The 22,193-nt window shown below is 41.3% G+C and overlaps 1 protein-coding gene and 1 pseudogene across 1 annotated transcript in view; both read right to left on the reverse strand.

Moving 5' to 3' along the window:
• The window catches only part of Ptpn9 (protein tyrosine phosphatase non-receptor type 9), an 89,526-nt gene that overhangs the window by 23,899 nt on the left and 43,434 nt on the right, over positions 1 to 22,193 (reverse strand). Inside the window, exons 2-7 of the mRNA XM_028865056.2 lie at positions 19,464 to 19,607; positions 16,671 to 16,760; positions 15,867 to 15,991; positions 11,728 to 11,833; positions 6,699 to 6,809; positions 3,046 to 3,374 (exon numbers count right to left, since the gene is read on the reverse strand). Coding sequence (XP_028720889.1) covers positions 3,046 to 3,374; positions 6,699 to 6,809; positions 11,728 to 11,833; positions 15,867 to 15,991; positions 16,671 to 16,760; positions 19,464 to 19,607 — 905 coding nt within the window. The remainder of the gene's footprint in view (positions 1 to 3,045; positions 3,375 to 6,698; positions 6,810 to 11,727; positions 11,834 to 15,866; positions 15,992 to 16,670; positions 16,761 to 19,463; positions 19,608 to 22,193) is intronic.
• Positions 9,042 to 9,158, reverse strand: LOC114690387 (annotated as a pseudogene).

Here is a 22,193-nt window from a genome sequence, read left to right on the forward strand (position 1 = left end):
GATATTCTCCATCAGACAACTGTCTTTAAAAAATTAACTAATTAAAAACATTTTTTGTTTGTTTGTTTGTTTTTTTGTTTTGTCTTTCGAGACAGGGTTTCTCTGTGTAGTTTTGGTGCCTGTCCTGGCTCTCTCTCTGTAGACCAGGCTGGCCTCGAACTCACAGAGATCTGCCTCCTGAGTGCTGGGATTAAAGGTGTGTGCCACCAATGACCAGCAAATTGACTTTCCCACTTTTTTTTTTAATTTATTTTTATTTTACATGCATTAGTGTTTTGCTTGCATGTATGTCTGTGTGAAGGTGTCAGGTCCCCTAGAACTGAAGTTACAACAGTTGTAAGCTGCCATATCCTCTGGAAGATAACCCAGGTCCTCTGGAAGAGCAGTCAGAGCTCTTAAGCACTGAGCCATCATCTCTCCAGCCCCAAATTAAATATTTTAATTAAAAATTTTTTTAATTAAAAGTATTTTTAATTTAAAAATGCTATGGAAATTTTGAGCAGTTGTGAACATTCTGATATTTACTTCATACTCCAGAATTCCAAGAAAGATACATTTGCTCTGTATAGGTAGTTTTACTAGACCCTGGTTGAAGAAGGTAAGATCAGGAGCTAATGAGGTTTATAAGTTCGAGATCATCAAACTGGGGCTCCAGAGTTCAATAAAAAGGCAAGCCTATGAAGTTCTCTCATCAAACTAGATTCTAAAATAGCAGCTGGTTGGAATGGTACAAGTAGACAAAACCTACTCGTTCAAGGCAATTACTTGAGGCAGTAATAACTGTGGTGGGGACCTACATAAAAATCTTAAATCCCCAAACAGGATATCATTCTTCCCTGCTCCCACGCTGTTTCCTTGACTCCTACTAAGAATACTGAAGACAGTGGTGCACACCTGTACCCCAGCATACAGGAAGTAGAGGCAGTAATATCAGAAGTTCAGGGCCATCTTCGGCTACAGAACAAGTCTTAGGGCAGCCTGGGCGGGATGAGACCCTATGGAGCAGGAAGATGTTGGGAGAATTCCTGCAGATCCAGGAGTGTTAGCACATAGCTTTCATCTGCCTTTTGTGACTTCCGACCTCCTGTCTCCAGTACCTCCTGTTTTAAGTCTTATCTGAGCTCCCTAGGGGTTCAAAACCTGTGCAAACTTGTGTTAGGAACGACCAGAACACGGAGGTATTCCTTTACTGAGAATTTACATTTGGCATTATCCCTTTTGGGGGCTTAGATAAGAGGTTTGGGTATAGGAATGACTTGCTAAAGGTGTGAATTGTGTAACAAAAAAAGGGCCCTTTGCTAAGCTACAGTGAGTCAATCCGCTAGAGATGGAATTCACCTTGCAGAGCTCACTAGTAGGAGGAAAGCAGCCAATTAAAACATTGTAAGAGGGCTGGAGAGATGGTTGAGCAGTCAGGAGTACTAGTTGCTTTTCCAGAGAACCCAGGTGCAAACAGCACTTACATGGTGGCTCACATTCTTCTCTAACTCCAGTCCCAGGGGATCCCATGCCCTCTACTTGCCTCTGTGAGCACTTCATGCATGCATGCACAGACACACATGCAGGCAAAACACTCAGACACATAAAATACAATAATTAAAAAAAATTTAAACCATGCTAAACTATGTGAGTGTGTTGGTGCACACCTTTAATCCCAGCACTAGAGAGGCAGAGGTTAAAGGGATCACTGGCCACCCTGTTTTGGTGAGTTTCAGGCCAGCCCAGGCTACATATGAGGATCTTGTCTCAAAATAAAACAAAAATCCTGGTTATTTAAAAAATAAGAATAGAGAACAACTGAGGAGACCACCTCCACAGATACACAGATACACAGATAACACAAACACACCCCAAAACAAAAGGGAGAGAAATGCCCCAGGCTGCAGCTGTAGTAATCAAACCATTATAAATCACTGATAAACTAGCAAGATGAATTTATGGGAGGATTTGGGAAGAAGCAAAGCCCTAAGAGGTTAAATTCCTAAGAAGAAACTCTTCTCTTTTCCTGTCATAGAATTCTTTTGAATACACAGTACCCCTTCCTGACAAGATCTAGCATTTTATTACATTGTAGGCCTTTCATAAACAGCGTTTGCATTTCAAGAAAATAACCAAACTTGCCATAGTGGTACATGCCTATAATAAGACCAGCACTCCGGAGGCAGAGACAGGAGGACCTCTGGTCAAGGCCAGTCTGGTCTATAAAGTAAGTTTCGACCAGCCAGGGCCACACTGTTTCAAATAATATGTAAGCAAGCAAACAAACAAACAAACAAATAAATAGTAAATGAGTGAATGAATAAATAGAACAAGGAAGAAATACATAACAATCATTACAAGGTTTCCCTATTGGTACCAAAGACCACCAGAAGTTTCAAGGCATAAGACATCAACAAGCCCAAAGCTCCTGAGAACAACTCCAGACAAAACTATTAAGTGCCTGTGAAGCTTTTTGTGTATATTAGTATGTATGTATTGTGTGCCCTTGAGTGTAGAAGTGCACGTGCCTGTGTATGTGAATGCAGAGGGCAAGGCAGGACATCAGCTGTCTTCATTTTCATTGGTTGTTCTTAACCTATTGCCTGGATCAAGGAGCGCTCAAGGACCCATCTGTGTCTGCCCCAACAATGGTGACATTATATGCAAGTGCAGCCATGCCTACCTTTTTATATGGGTGCTGGAGGTTTGAACCAAAATCCTCATGTTGCAGAGTAAGTGCTCTTTCCCACTTAACCATCTCCCAATGAAACATTTTATTTATTTACTTACTATTCATTCATTCATTCATTCATTCAAGGGTTGTCCTGGCTGGCTGCAGGTCACTCACTATATATACCAGGCTGGCTTCCAACTCATAGATTCACTTTCATCTGTCTTCCAAATACTGGGATTAAAGGCATACACTACCATGTTTCGCCTTCACGTGAAGCCTCTTGACCCCAGGGAAACCCTCTATAAAGGAACTGAGGTATGGAAACAGCTACAGTCATCACTTGCCAGAAGCACCCTGGGAATTGATTGTTGACACAAACCTCTCCTACTTACATGGAACAGTGGAAAGTGCCAACAGGGTTCTCACGGCGGATGTCTTCATACTCCTCATATATGCCCCGCTTTTGCCTGGTATTAACATAGTCTACCAACTCTTGGATGGTCATGGCATGGGGACCTGGAACATGTACTGAGTCCCAGTCTAAGGCAGGAGGTAGGGAAAACAGGATGATCTCATCGAAGGGATCTGGGTGGCCGTTCACTTGGGGCAGGAACTGGAAATTCCAAGTGGCGAGGTCAATTTTGACGTACCCACCCAGATTTTCTGGAAGGCACTCCCTAGGCAGGTGCTGGGTAACTTCAGATGTCTTTAATATCTGAATCTGTAAGGACACAAAGAGCTACACTGAGCATTGGGGCTATAAGTCAGAAAGCATACAGACAAGATAAAAAAGCAAATGTGCTTACATTAGATTTGAAAATTAGAGGAAATTTGCTTGAACCACATATTTAAAAAGAAGCAGAGTGAATTTTATTCCCTTTGGATTAAAATCCTATGAATTTCTCAGATAGCTAAGTTTGAATCCTGAGACTGTCTCTCAAATTCACTCCTGGAATTAGAGTCCAAGCTACTTCTCTTCTGAAATGAAGGGATAGTGAACAAAGGCTTCCTACTATCAATGAGGCTTTAAGGCAACATCTCTTGCTGGTACTCTTCTTTCTAGAAGCTAAGAATGCATAGGTAATGACTACTTCTGTCGGTCACATACTAACTCAACCTATTCTAAGTCTCTTAGCTTATATTTTACTCACAGCTTTGTACGGATGTCCTCAAAGACAGATTTCCACAAAAGACAAAGACACCTCAAAATGGTCATTTCAGAAAACACTAAATAAGTAACCATATTTGATTCTGCGACACACTTAAATATAGCCATGCTAGGCCAAGATGGCCTAGTTAGTTCTCAAAATCTTTGTAGCGTAGGAATGCTGTTCTTAAAAGACTGTCCCCTTGCTGGTGCCTCTTCTTCTTCTTTTTTTTTTTTCCCAGAGCTGAGGACCAAACCCAGGGCCTTGCGCTTGCTAGGCAAGCACTCTACCACTGAGCTAAATCCCCAGCCCCAAAGATTTTTTTTTTTTTTTTGGTTTTTCGAGACAGGGTTTCTCTGTAGCTTTGCACCATTCCTGGAACTCGTTCTGTAGACCAGGCTGGCCTCGAACTTACAGAGATCCGCCTGGCTCTGCATCCCAAGTGCTGGGATTAAAGGTGTGCGCAGCCACCGCCCAGCAGCCTCTTCTTATTTTTTTTAATTGTGTATATGTGTGTATCTGTCTGTCTGTCTGTCTGTCTGTCTGTGTGAGTATACCACATGCAGATGATGAGCGACCAGAAGAGGGCACTAAATCCCTGGAATTGCAATTATAGTTAGGAGCCAACCAACTTGGGTGCTGGAAACCCAACTGAAGTATATGCTCTTAACCACTGAGGTACCACTCCAGCACCCCAACCCCAACCTCTTCTTAAAAAGCTATCCCCTTTCCTCCTCTACCTCTTAAAGAACTAGCTCAAAAAAGCTGGAGAAATGTTAAGTAATTAAGACCCAGTTCAGTTTGCAGCATCCACATAGCTTAACTACAGTTCCAGGGGATCCAATGCCCTCTTCTGGCTTCTGATGACACCAGGCACACACATGGTACACAGACATACATGTAGGCAAAACACCCATACAGGTAAAATTGAAAAAAAAAAAAAAAACCAGATCTTAGCCAGGCACTGGTGACTCATGTCTTTCATTCCAGCACTTGGGAAGCAGAGGCAGGTGGATCTCTGTGAGTTGGAGGCCAGCCTGGTCTACAAAGCAAGTTACAGGACAGCCAGAACTACACAGAGAAACCCTGTCTTGGGGAAAGTAATAATAATAATAATAATAATAATAATAATAATAATAATAATAATAAATATTATTTTGGACATTTTAAAAATGGAATCAATAAGAAACTGTTCTAAGAAAACACAGGCAGATGGTGGTGGCGCATGCCTTTAATCCCAGCACTTGGGAAGCAGAGGCAGGTGGATCTCTGTGAGTTTGAAGACAGCCTGGTCTACAGAGTGAGTTCCAGAACAGGTTCCAAAAGCTACACAGAGAAACCCTGTCTCAAAAGATGCCACACCCCGCCCCAAAAAAAAAACAATGAAAGAAAACACAATACCCAGAGATATGCATAATGGTACACTCCTACAATCCCAGTACTTGGAAGGTTGAGACAGGAAGGCAGCCATGAATGTGATGCCTACTATACAGTGAGCAGCTATAGGCCAGCCTCAGTTACAGAATGAAACTGTCTCAAAGAATAAACAAAAAGACCAAAAGAAAAGGAACAAATAAAACCAGGAAGAGAACTCCCTATCACTCTGAAAGTCAAAGGAACTTAATAGTACTTTCCAGTAAATAAACCAGGGTTTGGCTTACTCTCCTCTCTCCTTCCCTCCCTCTCCTTTCTCTCTCTCTCTGTATACTAGAGACAGACTCCAGGGGCCTTTAAAGCTAGGCAAGTGCTCTACCATTAAACTACATGCTCAGCCCCCAGATCAATTCTAATACTGCTCAGATAGTGTAAATATGTTAAATGCTGACTTTTGGTCTTGGTCTTGGTTTGGGGTATTGGGGACTACATCTAGTCCCTTGGGCATGCTGAGAATGCACCATGACACTGAGTTACACACCCAATCTTTAAAACCTTTTAATTCTGTTCAATATTTATAGTGCCTTATGCAGCACTAAGTTAACTTTGGAAATCATATAATTCTTAAAATACTTCTCAGGGGATGGAGAGATGGCTCATCGGTTGGGAGCACTAGCAATGGCTGTTCTTCCAGAGGACCGGGGTTCTATTCCCAGCATCCACATGGCAACTCACAACTATCTGTAGCTCTAGTTCCAGGGTTTCTGATACCTTCACACCAATGTACATAAAATAAAGTTAAATAAATTATTGAAAAATGAATAAATAAAAATAAAATACTCCTGGGACACATTGGTCCAATACTGTTTTTTTTTTTAAATATTCTTTTTTTGTTTTTTGTTTTTAAGATTTATTATGTATGCAGCATTCTGCCTGCAGGTGTCCCTGCAGGCCAGGAGAGGGCACCAGATATCATTACAGGTGCGTGTGAGCCACCATGTGGTTGCTGGGAACTGAACTCATGACCTTTGGAAGAGCAGTCAGTGCTCTTAAACACTGAGCCATCTCTCCAGCCCCTCTAATACTGTTATATTCAAGGTGGTGTGAAGAAAGAGTCAGATAAACTGGATTTTCCAACTCAAAACAAATTTGTGGACAGTGAAGGAGGTGTTCTGTCCCAAGCTAATGACTGAATGAAGAATGTGAGTGAATACAACAACAGGAGCAGAAAACATTCTGGGAGGGACTGGAGAGATGGCTCAGCAGTTAAGAGCACTGGCTGTTCTTCCAGAGGTCCTGAGTTCAATTCCCAGCAACTACATGGTAGCTCACAGCCATCAGTAATGAGATCTGATGCCCTCTTCTGGCATACAAGAAGAACACTGTATACATAATAAATAAATCTTTAAAGAGAAAAAAAAACATTCTGGGAGATAAGCTAGAAGGATTCTTTGAAAGCACATGCCTAACGGGCAGATAATACAATCTATTTATCTACCTCCAATAAGAAAAGGCTGCCTTACCCTCTCCCGGACTTTGTCCTTCAAGAGCAGGCTGATGATAGAATAGGGCACTCGGAACCATATGGGTGCTCCTACAATCAGCACCTTCTTCAAACGAGCTGGAAATGCTCCCTGTGTTGAAAACAGAAAGAGTTAAAACCCAAGGATACTGTATGGCCCAAAGTTCAAACGAGCTGGAAATGCTCCCTGTGTTGAAAACAGAAAGAGTTAAAACCCAAGGATACTGTATGGCCCAAAGTATGGCTTCTTTTCACTCTTCTTCCTTCCCAGTGAACAGAGTAACCTGACAGCTTAATTCGGACAAATAGGTAGGTTGAAAGTGATTAAAAGAAATGAAGAAATTAGAAGCTGATCTACCTTTAAATGATGTTACATTTATGTTAGCCATAAACTTTATGGATCAAGAACTATTATTTTATTTTGTATTACTGGTGAGTGGGTGCATGGGTGCCATAATGTCCATATGGAGATGAGTTCCCTGCTTTCAACTTTGTATGGATTCTAGGTATTAAACACAGGTCACCAGGCTTTCACAGCAAGTGCCTTTACCCACTCAGCCATCTCACAGCCCTGACTTTTCAAAACACACATATCACATACAAGCATATAAATACACATCCTACAAAAGTTCGGCTTCTTAAAACTTAAGTTTTGTTAGCTGGGCCGTGGTGGTGCACGCTTTAATCCCAGCACTCTGGAGGCAGAGACAGGCAGATCTCTCTGTGAGTTCCAGAAAAGGCACCAAAACTACACAGAGAAACCCTGTCTTGAAAAACCATTAAAAAAAAATAGGTTTTTAATAAACTGAAGATAAAATAAACATATTACTTATATAATCTTCATTTAGTTCAATATCTGTGTGTGTATACAATATTTCTAATTTTAATCCTTTCTCCATTTGTTTATTAAACCAATACATACAATCTAGGTTGGAGGCATAACTCAGTGATAGTGTGTGCTTAGCATACATATGACCTAGGTTTGATACCCAACACCACAAAATAAATATATAAATAAATAAATATGATCTAGGGTGTACAAGTACAAATGAGGTCTCAAAAAAGAAAACAGCCTGAACTACTCTTAGAGGAAAAAAAGAGAATCCCATGTATACAAGACATAAAGATGGCATATCACTGCTAAGTGGCAGTGCTTGGTTTCATGACACTTTTTCACACTCCAGCCTTTCTTGGGAGCAAGGTTCCCATGTAGTAAGGAACCAGGGGGCTGGCAGGATGGCTCAGTCAGGGAAGTACAAACCACACAAGTGTGGAGGACCTCAACTCCATCTCCAGGACCCACATAAAACCCAGGTGTGTAATACCAGCACAAGTGAAAAGAAAAGATGGATCCCTGAGGCTCACCGGCCAGCAGCCTAGCCTAATAATCAGTGAGCCCCAAGTCCCTGGAAAAGACATGATCTCAAAAGAACAAGGTATACAAGTCCTAGGGATATCATCTAAGGTTGATCCCTGACCTTCACATATACACACATTAATGCACACATGAAAATTAAGTACGTAAACAGATAAATAGATAAATAGATAAATAAATAAATAAATCCTAGTAATTGGCTTTTAAAAAGGCAACTGTAGCTTTAAAAATCTTCTACCCTAATTTTTCTTACGTTTTGAATAAACCAATCTCAATTTCACTTGTTACTCTCTGTCTTTCCAGTTAGCGTTTGTTTGTTTGTTTGTTTGTTTAGAGACAGGGTTTCTCTGTCTTAGTGTAATGCCAGCTTTCCTGGAGCTTTCTCTGAAGACCAGTCTAGCTTTGAAGTTACAGAGATACACCTGTCTCTGCCTTCCAAGTACTAGGATTAAAGACATGCACCGCCGGCACCACCACCTCCAGCTCCAGTTAGTCTTGGTTTTATTAAATTTGAGGAATTTACAAACACTTCTTACACAGACTACACAACACCCACAGCAAAGTTCTCCAAAGGCTTCTTCATTCAGACTTAAAAAATCCCTTCCTTCAAGGACACAAGAATTTATTTCAGGACCTAAATCCCAAAGCCCCTTTAAGTGCCTAATCAATTTGGAGAAATACATTGATTTCAATAAAATGATGGATAGCACAAACCATTACACTACATCATCTTCATCAGGGCAAAAAGATAAGAGAACAGGCATAGCCCACTTAAATAACTGTACCGTACCAGCACTTGGGCGGTGTAGAGCCTGGTCCACACGGCAAGTGCTAGGAAAGCCTATACTATGTAGGGACCTATGTCACAATAGGACCAAACAGAGAAAAGAAGCTACCTCATAAAGTCTTGGTAGACCTGTTCACTGATGGTGTCTGTAGGACGCATCTTCCATTACATATTATTTTTTTTTAAATATGGAACGCTTCACGAATTTGCGTGTCTTTGCGTGTTATCCTTGCGCAGGGGCCATGCTAATCTTCTCTGTATCGTTCCAATTTTAGTATATGTGCTGCCGAAGCAAGCACTACATATTATTTTTTTATTTTTAAAAATTTTATGTTATGCCGGGCGGTGGTGGCGCACGCCTTTAATCCCAGCACTCCGGAGGCAGAGACAGGTGGATCTCTGTGAGTTCAAGGCCAGCCTGGTCTACAGAGAAAGATCCAGAACAGGCACTAAAACTACACAGAGAAACCCTGTCTTGAAAAAACAAACAAAAAAAAAAACGAAACAAAACAAAAAAAAATTTATGTCATGTGCATTGCTGTGAGGATGTGAGGATGTTGCATCCCCAGGAACGGGATCTACAGACAGCTGTGAGCTGCCAGGTGGGTGCTGGAAAAGCAGCCAGTGCTCTTAACCACTGAGTCATGTCTCCAGCACCCCATTACATACTTTGAACTATACATACACCCTTTTAGTCAGTTCAGTTTCTGAAACACTATCCTACAAACACAAATGCTCTTTTTTGTTTTCCCCTAGAAAGGGTCTCACTATGTGGTCTTGACTGCCTTGGAACTTGCTGTGTAGTGCAGGCTGACCTTAAACTCACAGAGATCCACCTCCCTCTGCTATTCTCCCGTTCTAGGACAAGCTGACCCAAATATTTTTTCTTTTGTTTTGTTTTCCCTTAGGTGAAGCCAGGGTCTTGTCTATAGGCAGCCTGGGCTGGGCTGGTATGCATATGGAGCCCAATCTGGCACGAGACTTTTGGCAGTCTTTCCACCTTAGCTTCCCAAGTGCTAGGATGATAACCCCATGACCACACACCTCACAACGGCCAAGTGCATAGTCTCCAGCTGAGCTACACTCCTAGCTCCTCAACATTTATGTTATTTCACTTGCATATTTTTGTTTTCTGAGACAAAGGATCTGGTTATGTAGTCTGGTTATGTAGTCATCCTATCATGAGTGCTGAGATTATAGGCATGTGGCATCATAGCTATTTTTATGTCATTCAATCTTCCCTAGTCATATTAAGTAGTTTTACATCATAACAAAGTTTTGTGTATTAGGGAGTAGGGGGTTGTTATTGTTGTCTGGGACATGGTCTCATGTAGTCCATTCTAGTAGTTCAAATGAAAGTGGCCCCCATAGGCTCATATATTTGAATACTTGATCCCATGTTGGTAGAACTGTGTGGGAAGGATGAGGAAGTGTGGCCTTGTTAGAGAAGGTGTATTGCTGAGAGCAAGCTTTGAAGTTTCAAAACACTGGTACAATTTCCAGTGTGCTCTCCCTCCAGCTGTTGTTGGATCAAGATGTGAGTTCTCAATTGTTACTACTACCATACCTTTGCTCCACCACCATGGACTCTAATTAAATGCTTCCTTTCATACATGCTTTGGTCATGGTGTTTTGTCACAGCAATAGAAAAACAACCTGTGGTGGCATAGAACTTGCTGTGTAGCCACGGATGACCTTGGGCTTCTAATCCTCCTGCTTCCACCTCCTGATACTAAGTACTTGGGATCAAATACAAGGCCTCCTGAATGCTACCAGCTGAACTACATCCTAAGCCTTACCTCATTATCTTTGAAATACAAAGAGTGAAAAATACCTTTATGGCTGGGGAAGATAGCTAAGTTGGTAATGTGCTTGCCCCACAAGCACAAGGATTTGAATTCATTTTCTAGAACTAATGCCAAATTGCTAAGTGTGAAGCAGAAACAGGAGGTCCCCTGGGGTATGTGAGCGAGCCAGTCTAGCTTAACTGGTGAACTGCAGGCCAAGACAGACTTTGTCTCAAAAGTAGATGACTGAGGATGACACCTAACGTTGTCTGCTCTCTACCATACACACAAGCACACAAGTGCACCTGTACACACACAAACGCATACATGTATACATATATTTATGAAACAAGCCACTAGGCCTAAGATTTAGGGATAAGAAACTATGAAGCTAGGTGTATAGGACTTTTACACATCTTTATATGTGGATAATTCTACATGAATATAAACAGACCAAATGAACTTACATGCACTAAAGTGAAATGCCTAACACATTTCATCCTGAATTCAGCCAACACATGTCTAGAAAGTCACTAGATGGCATTTTTCAGTTGCCGTAGGTAGGCCTATTCCACAAAATTCTGGAAAAGGCACACCTTTGTAGCTAAGGATTTGCTTGTGATTTTCCATTTTCATTATTTCCATCTTAGTTTTTTATTTGTTTTTGTTGTTTTGGTTTGAGAGACAGAGTACGTGTGTGTGTGCGCGCGCGCGTGTGCGTGCGCGTGCGTGTGTGTGCATGTGCGCACGTAAGGATCTCACTCCTTATGTAGCTCAGGCTGGTCTGAATCGTACTTTGTAGCCAAGGCTGAAGGAGAATTCACTGTATAGCCCAGGCTAGCTCAAACCCACGGCATTACTCTTGCCGTTGGCTTCCCAAGGGCTTGGATTACTGGGATGAGCCACTAGGCCATCTCAAATCTTTCAAATTGACTTTTAAGACCACTTCTTGTTCTAATTATCATATATAGGTGATCTTTAAAACTGAACATAGTGTCTGAAGTTTATATTTTCCCTAAATATTTCCCCAAAGAATAAAAAGAGAAAAGGAGACTTAAGGATTCCCTCTTTACAACCTTACCTTCAGCAGGTTTAGGACTTTCTTGCCAAGATCTAGCTCGAAGTTGGCATAATTAGAACCACACATGTCATAGATAAACACCAATCCATTCCTTTGAGTTTCAAAGCTGTAAACCAATAATTAAACAAACATTTAATTCAATACAAATGTTTCATTCAAAGTTAAACTAGATCCTTACATGTTTTTTAACATCATCCATGGGGGGGGGAGTGCCGCAGTAAGTGTGGGGGTCAGAAGACAACTTTCAAGAGTTGACTCCCTCCTTTCCCTCCACCATGAGATCCAGGGATTAAACTAAGGTCCTCAGGTTTGTATGGAAAGAGCTTTGAGATACTAAGCCATCTTGCCAGTCCAGAAATAAATTATTTGATCATACTATTTCTAGATAGCAAAATTTTACATTTATACGGTTTCTTGCAGCTTTGAACTCGCTATGTAACTCACGCTTGCCTCCAAGTCAAAGCAATCCTCTTGATTCACTCTCCTTATTGGTAGGGCTGCAGATATGAGCGACCTCAAGGTTATTCTTTTGTGACTGCATCTTTGCATCATACTTCTACAAAATCTAAGAAGGACCTACTGACTGAAAGCTAACATTTAAAAATCTCAAGTCCTGCCAATGATGTGTGTATAAAAATACTTCAAAATTCAGTTCCTGTATGTAAATTTAAAGTTTGTTGTGTATCTAATATACCTCATTATTAATGAATTAACTTTATAAAAAGAAAAAAAGGGTTGGGGATTTAGCTCAGTGGTAGAGCACTTGCCTAGCAAGCGCAAGGCCCTGGGTTCAGTCCTCAGCTCAAAAAAAAAAAAAAAGAAAAAGAAAAAAGAAAAAACACTTATCATTCTAAAATGCATGGAAGTTTTTCTGGAAGAATTTATTTCTACTGGCCCCTATTACATTAATATTAATCTTGATTCCTTTTTTATAAGTCCACAGAGACTATCATTCAGCAGATCACAGATGCTGTCAAATGAGGCATAATTACCAAGTAGATCATCCAGGTCTAGAGAATTTCCATTTCTCCACAAGCTCAACTAGGGCCATTTAAAAGAATTACAGATTTTCTTCTCAAGATAGGGGCCTAAAACAAGTCAGTGATGGGAAATAAATGAAATATGAAGAAACCACAGGGCATAATGATCCAGGTTCTATAGTCTGTATGAAATTTCTCATCCAGTGAACACACGTGGAATGATACAGAACATAATGTGCTTTCTTGGTATACATTAGGAGGGGTCACAATGATAGCCTACTGTTTCCCTAAGTTTGACACTTGAGCTACATACAACAGGAGATACAAAAGTTTAAAACATAGTCCATGGCATTTGTGTCAAAGAAATAGAGTACATGAAGGACAACCAAAGCAGTAAGACAGGTTATGGGCCCCTCTGAGGAAGACAGAGAATAGGTAAGTGAATATCCATGGCAGCATTATCTTTCTACTTAGGAGGTCAATACTAGATTTTCTGAGAAAGGCGGCTTTCCTTCATTCTCCTAAACTCACGGAGCATTTCAAAAGTCTCCACAGTCTGGAAAGTATCCCTAAAGGCTGAGGGCTGAGAAATTCCAAACTGCTACTTAGGGAGTACAAGTCTATTGAAGTTACTGGTCCTCATTCCTCAGCTACTTCTCCTTTTCAGAATAACAGCTTGTGTAGACTTTGCATGTTATCTCCCACTAAGTATCAAGAGCAGAAGCTAAAAGCTTTAAAAGTAACCAACAAGACAGCAACTAGTTAACTCTTCAGAGAGCCCCACCTCAGACAGTCTCTTGGCTATTCTCAATTTGTAAATTCCTAATCTAGGCCAGGTAAAGCTGTATGAAACTGTCTCAAAACAAAGCACTGGCACTGGGGCCTGGGGCACAGGCCTTTAATCCCAGCACTTGGGAGGCAGAGGCAGGTGGATCGCTGAGTTTGAGGTCAGCCTGGGCTACAGAGTGAGTTCCAGGACAGCCAGGACTACACAGAGAAACCCTGTCTCAAAAAAAGAAAAGCAAGCTAACAAACAACAACAATAACAACAAAGAAGACAGGCTGGTGCATCTTTAACCCCCGGCACTCGAGAGGTCGAGGCAGGAAGAAAAAATCTGAGTTCCAGGACAGCCAAGGCTATATACAGAGAATTCCTGTCTTAAAAAACAAAACAAACTCACACTGCTACCACCTCAGTCTTTAAGGTACTACCATGTCTGATCCCCACAGGCTGTGGTCAGGGCTTTTTTATTTTGTGTTGTTTGGTTTTTGTTCCTTTTTTGAGACAGAGTCTCTTCTCACAGCCTAAGCTGGCCTCAACATAGTAGAATCTTCCCCCACTTTCTAAGTGCTTACAGGTATAATGGGCCAACAAGCCAATGGTTATTTTTAATTTCCATTATATGTATGAGTGTTTTGCCTCCATGTATGTCTGTGCACTCCATGTCTGGTAACCACAGAGGTCAGAGATGGTGTCGGTTTCTCCTAGACTTGTAGCTACCAGTGGTTGTGAGCCACCATGTGGGTGTTGGGAACAGAAACCCAGTCCTCTGAATGATTAGCCAGCACTCATAACTGCTGAGCCATCTCACAGCACCCCAACCTCCCCACCCTCTTTTTTTCAGGCAAGGAACCACCGTATAGTTCTGGATAGCCTAGATCTCACTATGTAGACCAAGCTGGCCTCAAACTCAAAGCCCTACCAGCCTCTACCTCCAGAATGCTGGAATTAAAGGTGTGCACCAACACACCTGGCTATTTCTTTATTTTTGTAGCACTGGGAACCCAGGGTAGCAGGCAAGCAAGGCAAGCTAGGCAAGCACTCCACCATTGAGCCAAATAACACCAACTCCCAGGTTGATTTATTTGGTTTGGTTTAGTTTTTACTAAGACAGATTTTCTCTACGTAGCCTTGGCTAGGCTGGAACTTACTATGTAGACCTGGCAAACCTCAAATTTGTGGTGATCCTCCTGCCTCTGATTCCAGAGTGCTAAGACTGCAGGTACCACTTGGTTTTTTGTTTGTTTGACTAGTTGGTTGGTTTTTTCCAAGACAGAGTTTCTCTGTATAGCCTGGCTGTCCTTGAACTAGCTCTTTGACCAGGCTGGCCTCGAAATCAGAGATCTACCAGGGCCTGGCTTATTTTATCTTTGTTTTTCCATACTAGAGACAGAACCTGGCGTCTTCCACATGCTAGGCAAGTAGCTAACCTTATATATCGCCAGGTTATCCCAGAGGGTTGTGGTTTTTTAATTATTATTTTTATTTTATGTGTATGAGTGTTTTGCCTGCAGGCATGCCTGATGGTCACAGAAGGTAGAAGAAGCCATTGATGTATGGGATTGGAGTTATGGATGGTTATTAGCCACCATGTGGGTGCTGGGAATCGAACCTGGGTCCTCTAAAAGAGCATCCAGTGTTCTTAACTTCTGAGCCATTTCTCCAGCCCCAAGAGGGTTTTAATATGAACAAAACCAACAAACAGATGACCTGGGCCAGGTAATACAGGTCTATAATCTTTGCTATTTGAGATGCTGAAGTAGGAGGATAGTAAATTCATTACATGGACTGAGCTATAGAATGATTTCAAGCCCACCCTGGGCAACAAGTCAGACCGTATCACAAAGTTAAAGGTTAATAACAAAAAATAAAAAATAAAAAAAAAAGAGGGATTAGGATATAACCTAATGATAGAGCTCATGACTTAGCATATGAATGCCCTATATTAAAACACACACAAAAGCAATCAACACAGTTCCTTTCCTCCTCACTTTCTTCAAATAAACCATTCTCAATGTACAAACAACTGTTATGAACTGTCTTTCCCAGCTTCTGTTAATCCAAAAATAGGCAAGGGGATGGAAACCAAGAGCATGTGTTCTCCTTCTAGACTGTCAGGCTGGATCCTAGGGACATGGTGAAAGCACTTGTGAATTTCATCCCTTAAAACTGTCACTTCCGGGCTGGAGAGATGGCTCAGAGGTTAAGAGCACCAACTGCTCTTCCAGAGGTCCTGAGTTCAATTCCCAGCAACCACATGGTGGCTCATAACCATCTGTAATGAGATCTCTGTATACATAACAAATAAATATTTTTAAAAAAAAAAACTGTCACTTCGGTAATGATGCAGATACCTACCAGACAATCTCAGTGCTCACCTGTCCACAGCTCTGTCTAGCAAATAAAACAAGGCCTGAAGTACCACATGTTGGACGGACTTGTGAGGATGATGTAACCTGGCAGTGAAAAGGGCAATGGAGGCTCCAGTTGGGTCTCGAACATTCTAAAGCAAAGAAACAAGAAATATTTAGAATCAAAATAAAAAAATCACAACAGCATTTAGACTTATTATGCTGGATAAGACTTGATAAATAAAGAGAGCAGCTACTAAAAGAACTTCTTCGATCTGGATCTATCTTCCATAAAGGGAGAAATGTTATCATTACCCATGTCTGACTCTCTTAATATTCCCTTGAACCATATTCTTGTGGCTTAAAAAAAAAAAAATCACATTTTTTTTACAACTGCAGAGGCAGAGCAATCTAAAAATAATTCTGCGCTGGATTTGTAACTAATTTCCCAGCAGGATAGAGAGAAACAGATCAAGATAATGGTTTCCGTGCTACCATAAACATATTATTACATATTTATTTGAGAGGCCAAGAGATCTCTATAAATGGAGAGTTTCCATTAAGTAAGAATATGTTCTCACATATTATTAACCCTTCCCAGATGCTGACCAACAACTTTAAAGTACCAATGGAGAAAAATTTTAAGTCCACTGCTCCATAACTCAATAAATCAACTATTATTAATAACTAACAATTTTTAATTAGTAATAATTCAATTATTGTTAGAATAATTTAGTAGCAAAATGTATTGATAGGAACCTATGCACAAAAACCCAAATAGTACAACTACAACAGGAAGTAACAAAGCCGAGACAGGCTCTAAAGACTCACCAAGATGGTGAATTTCCCACTGAGGATCTCAGAACGGAGAGGTTCCTCGTGAGGTTTCAGCTTCACGATGCCTTCCTTTCTTCTTGTTTCCTAAAACGGAAACAATAGAGATAATTAATATGAAAATACAATATTCCCAGAACAACTTTATGGAGCCATCAAATCTCAGAGCTAAGCGACATCAGAAGTCAACTAAATGAACTGTGAATTCCTTTGCCTTAGCAATATGCCTTATACATTCCAGGGCAGCTTACTGTTACCAAAATTCCTGTCTAAAGCTACCTTAACAGGATCATCTGTTTTGATGCGTCCAAAAGTCAGCTTTAGTTTGGTCATTCAGAAATCTCTAGTTTAGTGCAGATTTCTTCTCTTTAACCCACATCCAGATTCTAGCTGCTTACAGGACATATCTATTTGGATATTCCAAAGGCACAGACAAACTAAAATTATGTTTTTCTTTCTACATGAACCCACCCCACTTCAATGTCTCCTAAATTAATGAATGCCAGCAACTGATATTGACTCGATAGTCCCAACCCAGAATACCTGACTCCTTTTCATCACACACCAGTTTAAGCAGCTCCTACCCATTTGAATTCTAGAATTTGTTCACTTTTCTCCATCTCCCCTGACATTATGTGCTTAACAATACTGCCATTATCTCTCCCTGTAAGTATAACAGTCTTCAAACTGATTCTTCTGGCTCAAGGATAATAGTTGAGATACACTCTCCAAAACCTACTGTGTCAAAATCTTTCTGGAATAGGAAATATGGGAAAATCTATCACGTTGCTTGTATCATGAATGGATTTCTGAGGCCTTAGTGATCTGGCTTTATTGATCTGTGCTCTCAATCTCTTACTCAGTCTCTTACCATGCCCTGACTCCCACTAAACCTTCCGCTTCAGCTAAATTTTACTTTCCAGCACCGGGCATTTGAACGTACTGTGCCTTGTATTTTGGCTGTAAACCTTTAACAGCTGAGCTGCACTCCAGCCCATACTTTCTGCCTTCTTTACCATACTTGACCAGTCCTTGATTCCCACACATCCCTTAGGGGTTGTGGTTGTTTGTTTTGAAACAGAGTGCCACCATGTAGTCCTGGCTGGCCTAGACCTCACTACATAGAACAGGCTTGACCTGGAACTCACAGAATCAACTGCTTCTGCCTCCTGAATGCTAGGATTAAAGGACTAAGCCACTATGTCCAGCTAGAAGTTACTTCTTTAGAAATGCTTTCTTTGCTTAATGAAATGTTCTTCCCTAGTACTACTATCTTATCAGAACATGTCTGTAATTGTCTACTCTCTAAGTAGCAATCATGGCACAGCTAATATTGTAGCGATGTAGCCAGGCATGGTGATGCATGTCTCTAGTTCCAGCACTTGGGAGGCAGAGGAAGGCGGATCTCTGTGAGTTTCAAGCCAACCCAACAAATTCCAAGACAACTGGGGCTGTCTTAAAACCGGCCCCACCCCAAAAAAAGTATATTTCTTCAAAGGAATTTTCTAATGACAAAGTAGCATAACACAGCATTTCTATCCAAGATGCTACAAAGAAAGCAAACATACCACAAAAATCAATCTTTAAAAAAATTAGAGCCAGTGGTGGCGCAGGCCTTTAATCTCAGCATTCAGGAGGTAGATTCAGGCAGCTCTCTATGAGACCAGCCTGGTCTACAGACAGAGTTCCAGGACAGCCAAGGCTATGCAGAGAAACCCTGTCTTGGAAAAAAAAAAAAAAACAAGCCAGGTGGTGGCGGCAGCAGCGCATGCCTTTAATCCCAGCACTCGGGAGGCAGAGGCAGGTGGATCTCTGTGAGTTCTAGGCCAGCCTGGTCTACAAAGTAAGTTCCAGGAAAGGCACAAAGCTACACAGAGAAACCCTGTCTCAAAAACAAAAAACAAAAACACAAAAATCATCAAGAGGCTGGACAGCTGGCTCAGCAGTTAAAAGCACCCATGCTCTTGTAGACAGATGACCATGTCTCCATCTCCAGCAACCCAAATGTCAACTCACAATTTTCTGTAACTCTAGTACTTGGGAATCCAGTGCTCTCTTCTGACCTCCATGGGCACCAGGTATGCACATGGTGCACATACATACTCATACATATTACACAACAAAGTACATTTTTAAAAATTGCAAAAGGTTGATATAGCTATGTTTGCACAGAAACACTCCTAAGGCTGGGAAGTGGTGGCACACGCCTTGAATCCCGGCACTAAGGAGGCAAAGGTAGGAAAATCTCTGAGTTTGAGGCCAGCCTGGCCTACAAATTGAGTTCTAGGGCATAGAGAAACCTTGTCTCAAAAGACAAAACAAACAAACAAAATGATACTTCTAAGAACAGGGCCTAGCTAATGCAGCTGTTCTTCTTTTCCGTGCTCACCCCGCCCCCTTTCCTGAATGGCTAAGCTCAACATTCATCAGAATGGCAGCTTTTTAAAACTTCAAAGGACCTTAAATACCTGTGAAGTGTACCAAATAGGGTAGCCAGAAGGCAGAGAAGAGAGCAAGGCCTCAAACTCCAAGAAGGAGTTGTCACAGGATGCCATCTGAGTACTTCCGTGGCCTCGACCATGTAGCATGCTGGTCTACAAGCAAGCTCTGGGTGCATAAGCAGTGTTTCCAGGAACTGGCCAGTCCAACCTCAGCTCTCAGGGCTGGTGGGCATTGATCCATTTTTAACAGGTATGGAGAGAACTAGAAAAATCAATGTGTATGAAGTACAGCAGAAAGAACAGCAATACTGAGCTCAACCGTTACAGTCTGTCTGCCCGGTTTACTTACTCTGTAGGAGTGAAACAGCTCTATGGCCCGGAGCACATCAAACTTTCTGGCCATGAGGAACTTGACAGCCACGTTCCAAGAGAGTGGAGAAACATTGTACTGAACTGTCCACTTGTTGATCTCCTCAAGAAACTGCTTAGTAGCCTGTTTAACAAACAAAGTGAGAATAATTAGGAAAAAGAGAACATATTTTGGAAACAAAAAAAAAAACAAGCAGGCAAAAATTATTATTTGTTCCCCAAACAAGACTTGGGTACATAGCAAGTTTTGGACAGTCTGGGCCACATGAGACCCTGTCTCAAAACCAAGAGGAGTGGGCAGCTAAAAGGCGGCTCAGCAGGGAAAGGCACGTGTCCCTAGTTCACTGTCAGGTCCACACGGCGGGAGGAAGGGAACAGACTCCTGCAACTGCCCTGACCTCCACTGCACAGATGTGCACACACACAGATAAACAAATAACAGGAATTTCAAATTTTAATTGAAAAATATTTTAAAAGGGTTAAAATTTGTGTAATTTTATTCTTTACATCTTAGGCCAGAAAGTAGAGTAGGTTCAGAGAGAGGAAACAGGTCTGGGATACATGAAGAAAAACTGAGAAATAACTCCTCCTAAGAGCTGGGAATTAGAGCACTCTGCCAGTACCCCTGTCTTTAGCCAAAACAGCTATTTCTTCATTTTAGAATTATTTAAATTGAGATTTTTGTGCATATATATTTTGACTGGCTAAAAGATTACTGCATTGTGGTTCTGTTTTATCCATCTAGAAACTTTTCTTGCCTATTAGTTCAGAAAATGATGAAATTTCTGAACTTTAACTACAAGCATATTATCAATCAATCAACTCAGAGTTAGATGTATCTACTCATCTGGGCATAGTATCACACATCTTTGATCCCAGCACTCAGGAGGCAGAGGCAGGAGGATCTCTGTGAGTTCAAGGCCAGCATGGTCTACAAAGTTAGTTCCAGGACAACCACAGCTGTTTAGTGAGACCTTGTCTCAAAAAAACAAAACAAAACAATACAAAAAAATTATATCTACTCATACTAAGCCATACTTCTTTCTTAAGCTACCACCAATATCAAGGAAAAATACTAAACTGTAGCTACTTCAATGGCAGGAGACTCAACCTACTATGTGACTACTGACTAAGGAAATCTCTCTTCACTAATTTTTCTGTTGAAAAATAAGGGGGAGGGGGGAGAGGCTAGGCATGGTGGCACATGCCTTTAAATGTACCCAGCATAGAGACAGGCAGATCTCTGGGAGTTTGAAGATAGAATGTTCTGTATAGCCAGGACTATATTATATAATCGAGACCTTTCCTCAAGGTGTGTGTGTGTGTGTGTGTGTGTGTGTGTGTGTGTGTGTAACAGAAAGAAAGATAAGGGTTATACATGCCTGTAATTTCAGCACTCAAGAAGCAAAAAAAGTCAGAAGAATTGGCCCAAAGTTCTAGGCCACTCTGGTCTACACAGCTAGCCTCAGGGCTCCACAGAGAAATAGGGTAGAGAAAGGGGAAAGAAAGGAAAGAAAAGGAGACTTGGGTTTATAGGCACATATCTATATCACAGCATTGGGGGAGGGCAGACAGGAAGATCAGGAGTTTGAAGCCATCCTCTGCTCCACAGAAGTCAAGCCTGGGACATATGAGACCCTGTCAAACAAACAAAAAGAAAAGAAGGGATAAAGGCTAAGGGCAATGGCCTACTTCAGAGACTTGGCAACAATCCTCCCTTGCAAACCCAATCCAAATTGCTACACACTGTTTAAACAACTATCAAACGAGAATCCCAGAAGGATCAGCATACCTTACAACATAGCTCCTGATTCATCCCGGATTTTCTAGGAAAGCACAAAGGACCTTTATAAACCAGGGGAAAGTCCAAGGCCTGGAGCACAGGTGAGCTTTAGACCTTGCAACTGAGGTACTATAACTTATACCACAATGAAGAGAAAAGCAGAAAAACAACCCAGTACAGGGCATCAAAGAGTTAAACAGATCATGAAGAAAAACTTTCAGAAGATCACACTGTCCCACAAATGAAGCCAGACCACAGAACTGCGTCTCAGAGAAGACATCAGAACAAATTTAGAATGCTCCCCAAGAAATCTATTTGTGTTCCATCCGTAGAGTGAGCGGCCAACATCAGAACAAGGAAAGAAAGAAGAAACGCAGGCAAAGATGCCCAAACAAACAAAGCCCCAGTCGGTCAGGAAGGACCCAAATGGGGTATGCTTTTGGTGAACATATCACTTTTTATGCTTTTCTTGAAAGGGTTTCACTGTGTAGCTCTGGCAGGCCTGGAACTCACTATGTAGACCAGACTGGCATGGAACTCACAGAGATCGTAGTCTGTATCCCAAATGCTGGATTAAAGGAGTGTGCAACCATGCCTACTTTAACAAATCTATTTAAATCCACTTTTGTAATGGATTTCCGATGTTGTTTGTAAATAAAACACTAGAGTAAGAGAACACACCTTTTTCATTGCTTAGCTGTGGGAACATATATCAAACATTGTATAGGTAGAAAGGGGAAATATAAATGATCAGAAGGGGTATGTTCAACACATATCCAGTTGTTAAGATGACCCTTCACTGTGATAAGCCATGATGCCCTAGGAGCCTGTTAGGAGAAACTTACTGTGGAGATGAAAACCAAATGTCTACTCATCCCAGATAAGTATCTAACTACAGATGAGAACAACAATCGCACAAACTTCAGT

This window comes from Peromyscus leucopus, chromosome 7, assembly GCF_004664715.2.
Source record: "Peromyscus leucopus breed LL Stock chromosome 7, UCI_PerLeu_2.1, whole genome shotgun sequence".
NCBI classification, from domain to species: domain Eukaryota; kingdom Metazoa; phylum Chordata; class Mammalia; order Rodentia; family Cricetidae; genus Peromyscus; species Peromyscus leucopus.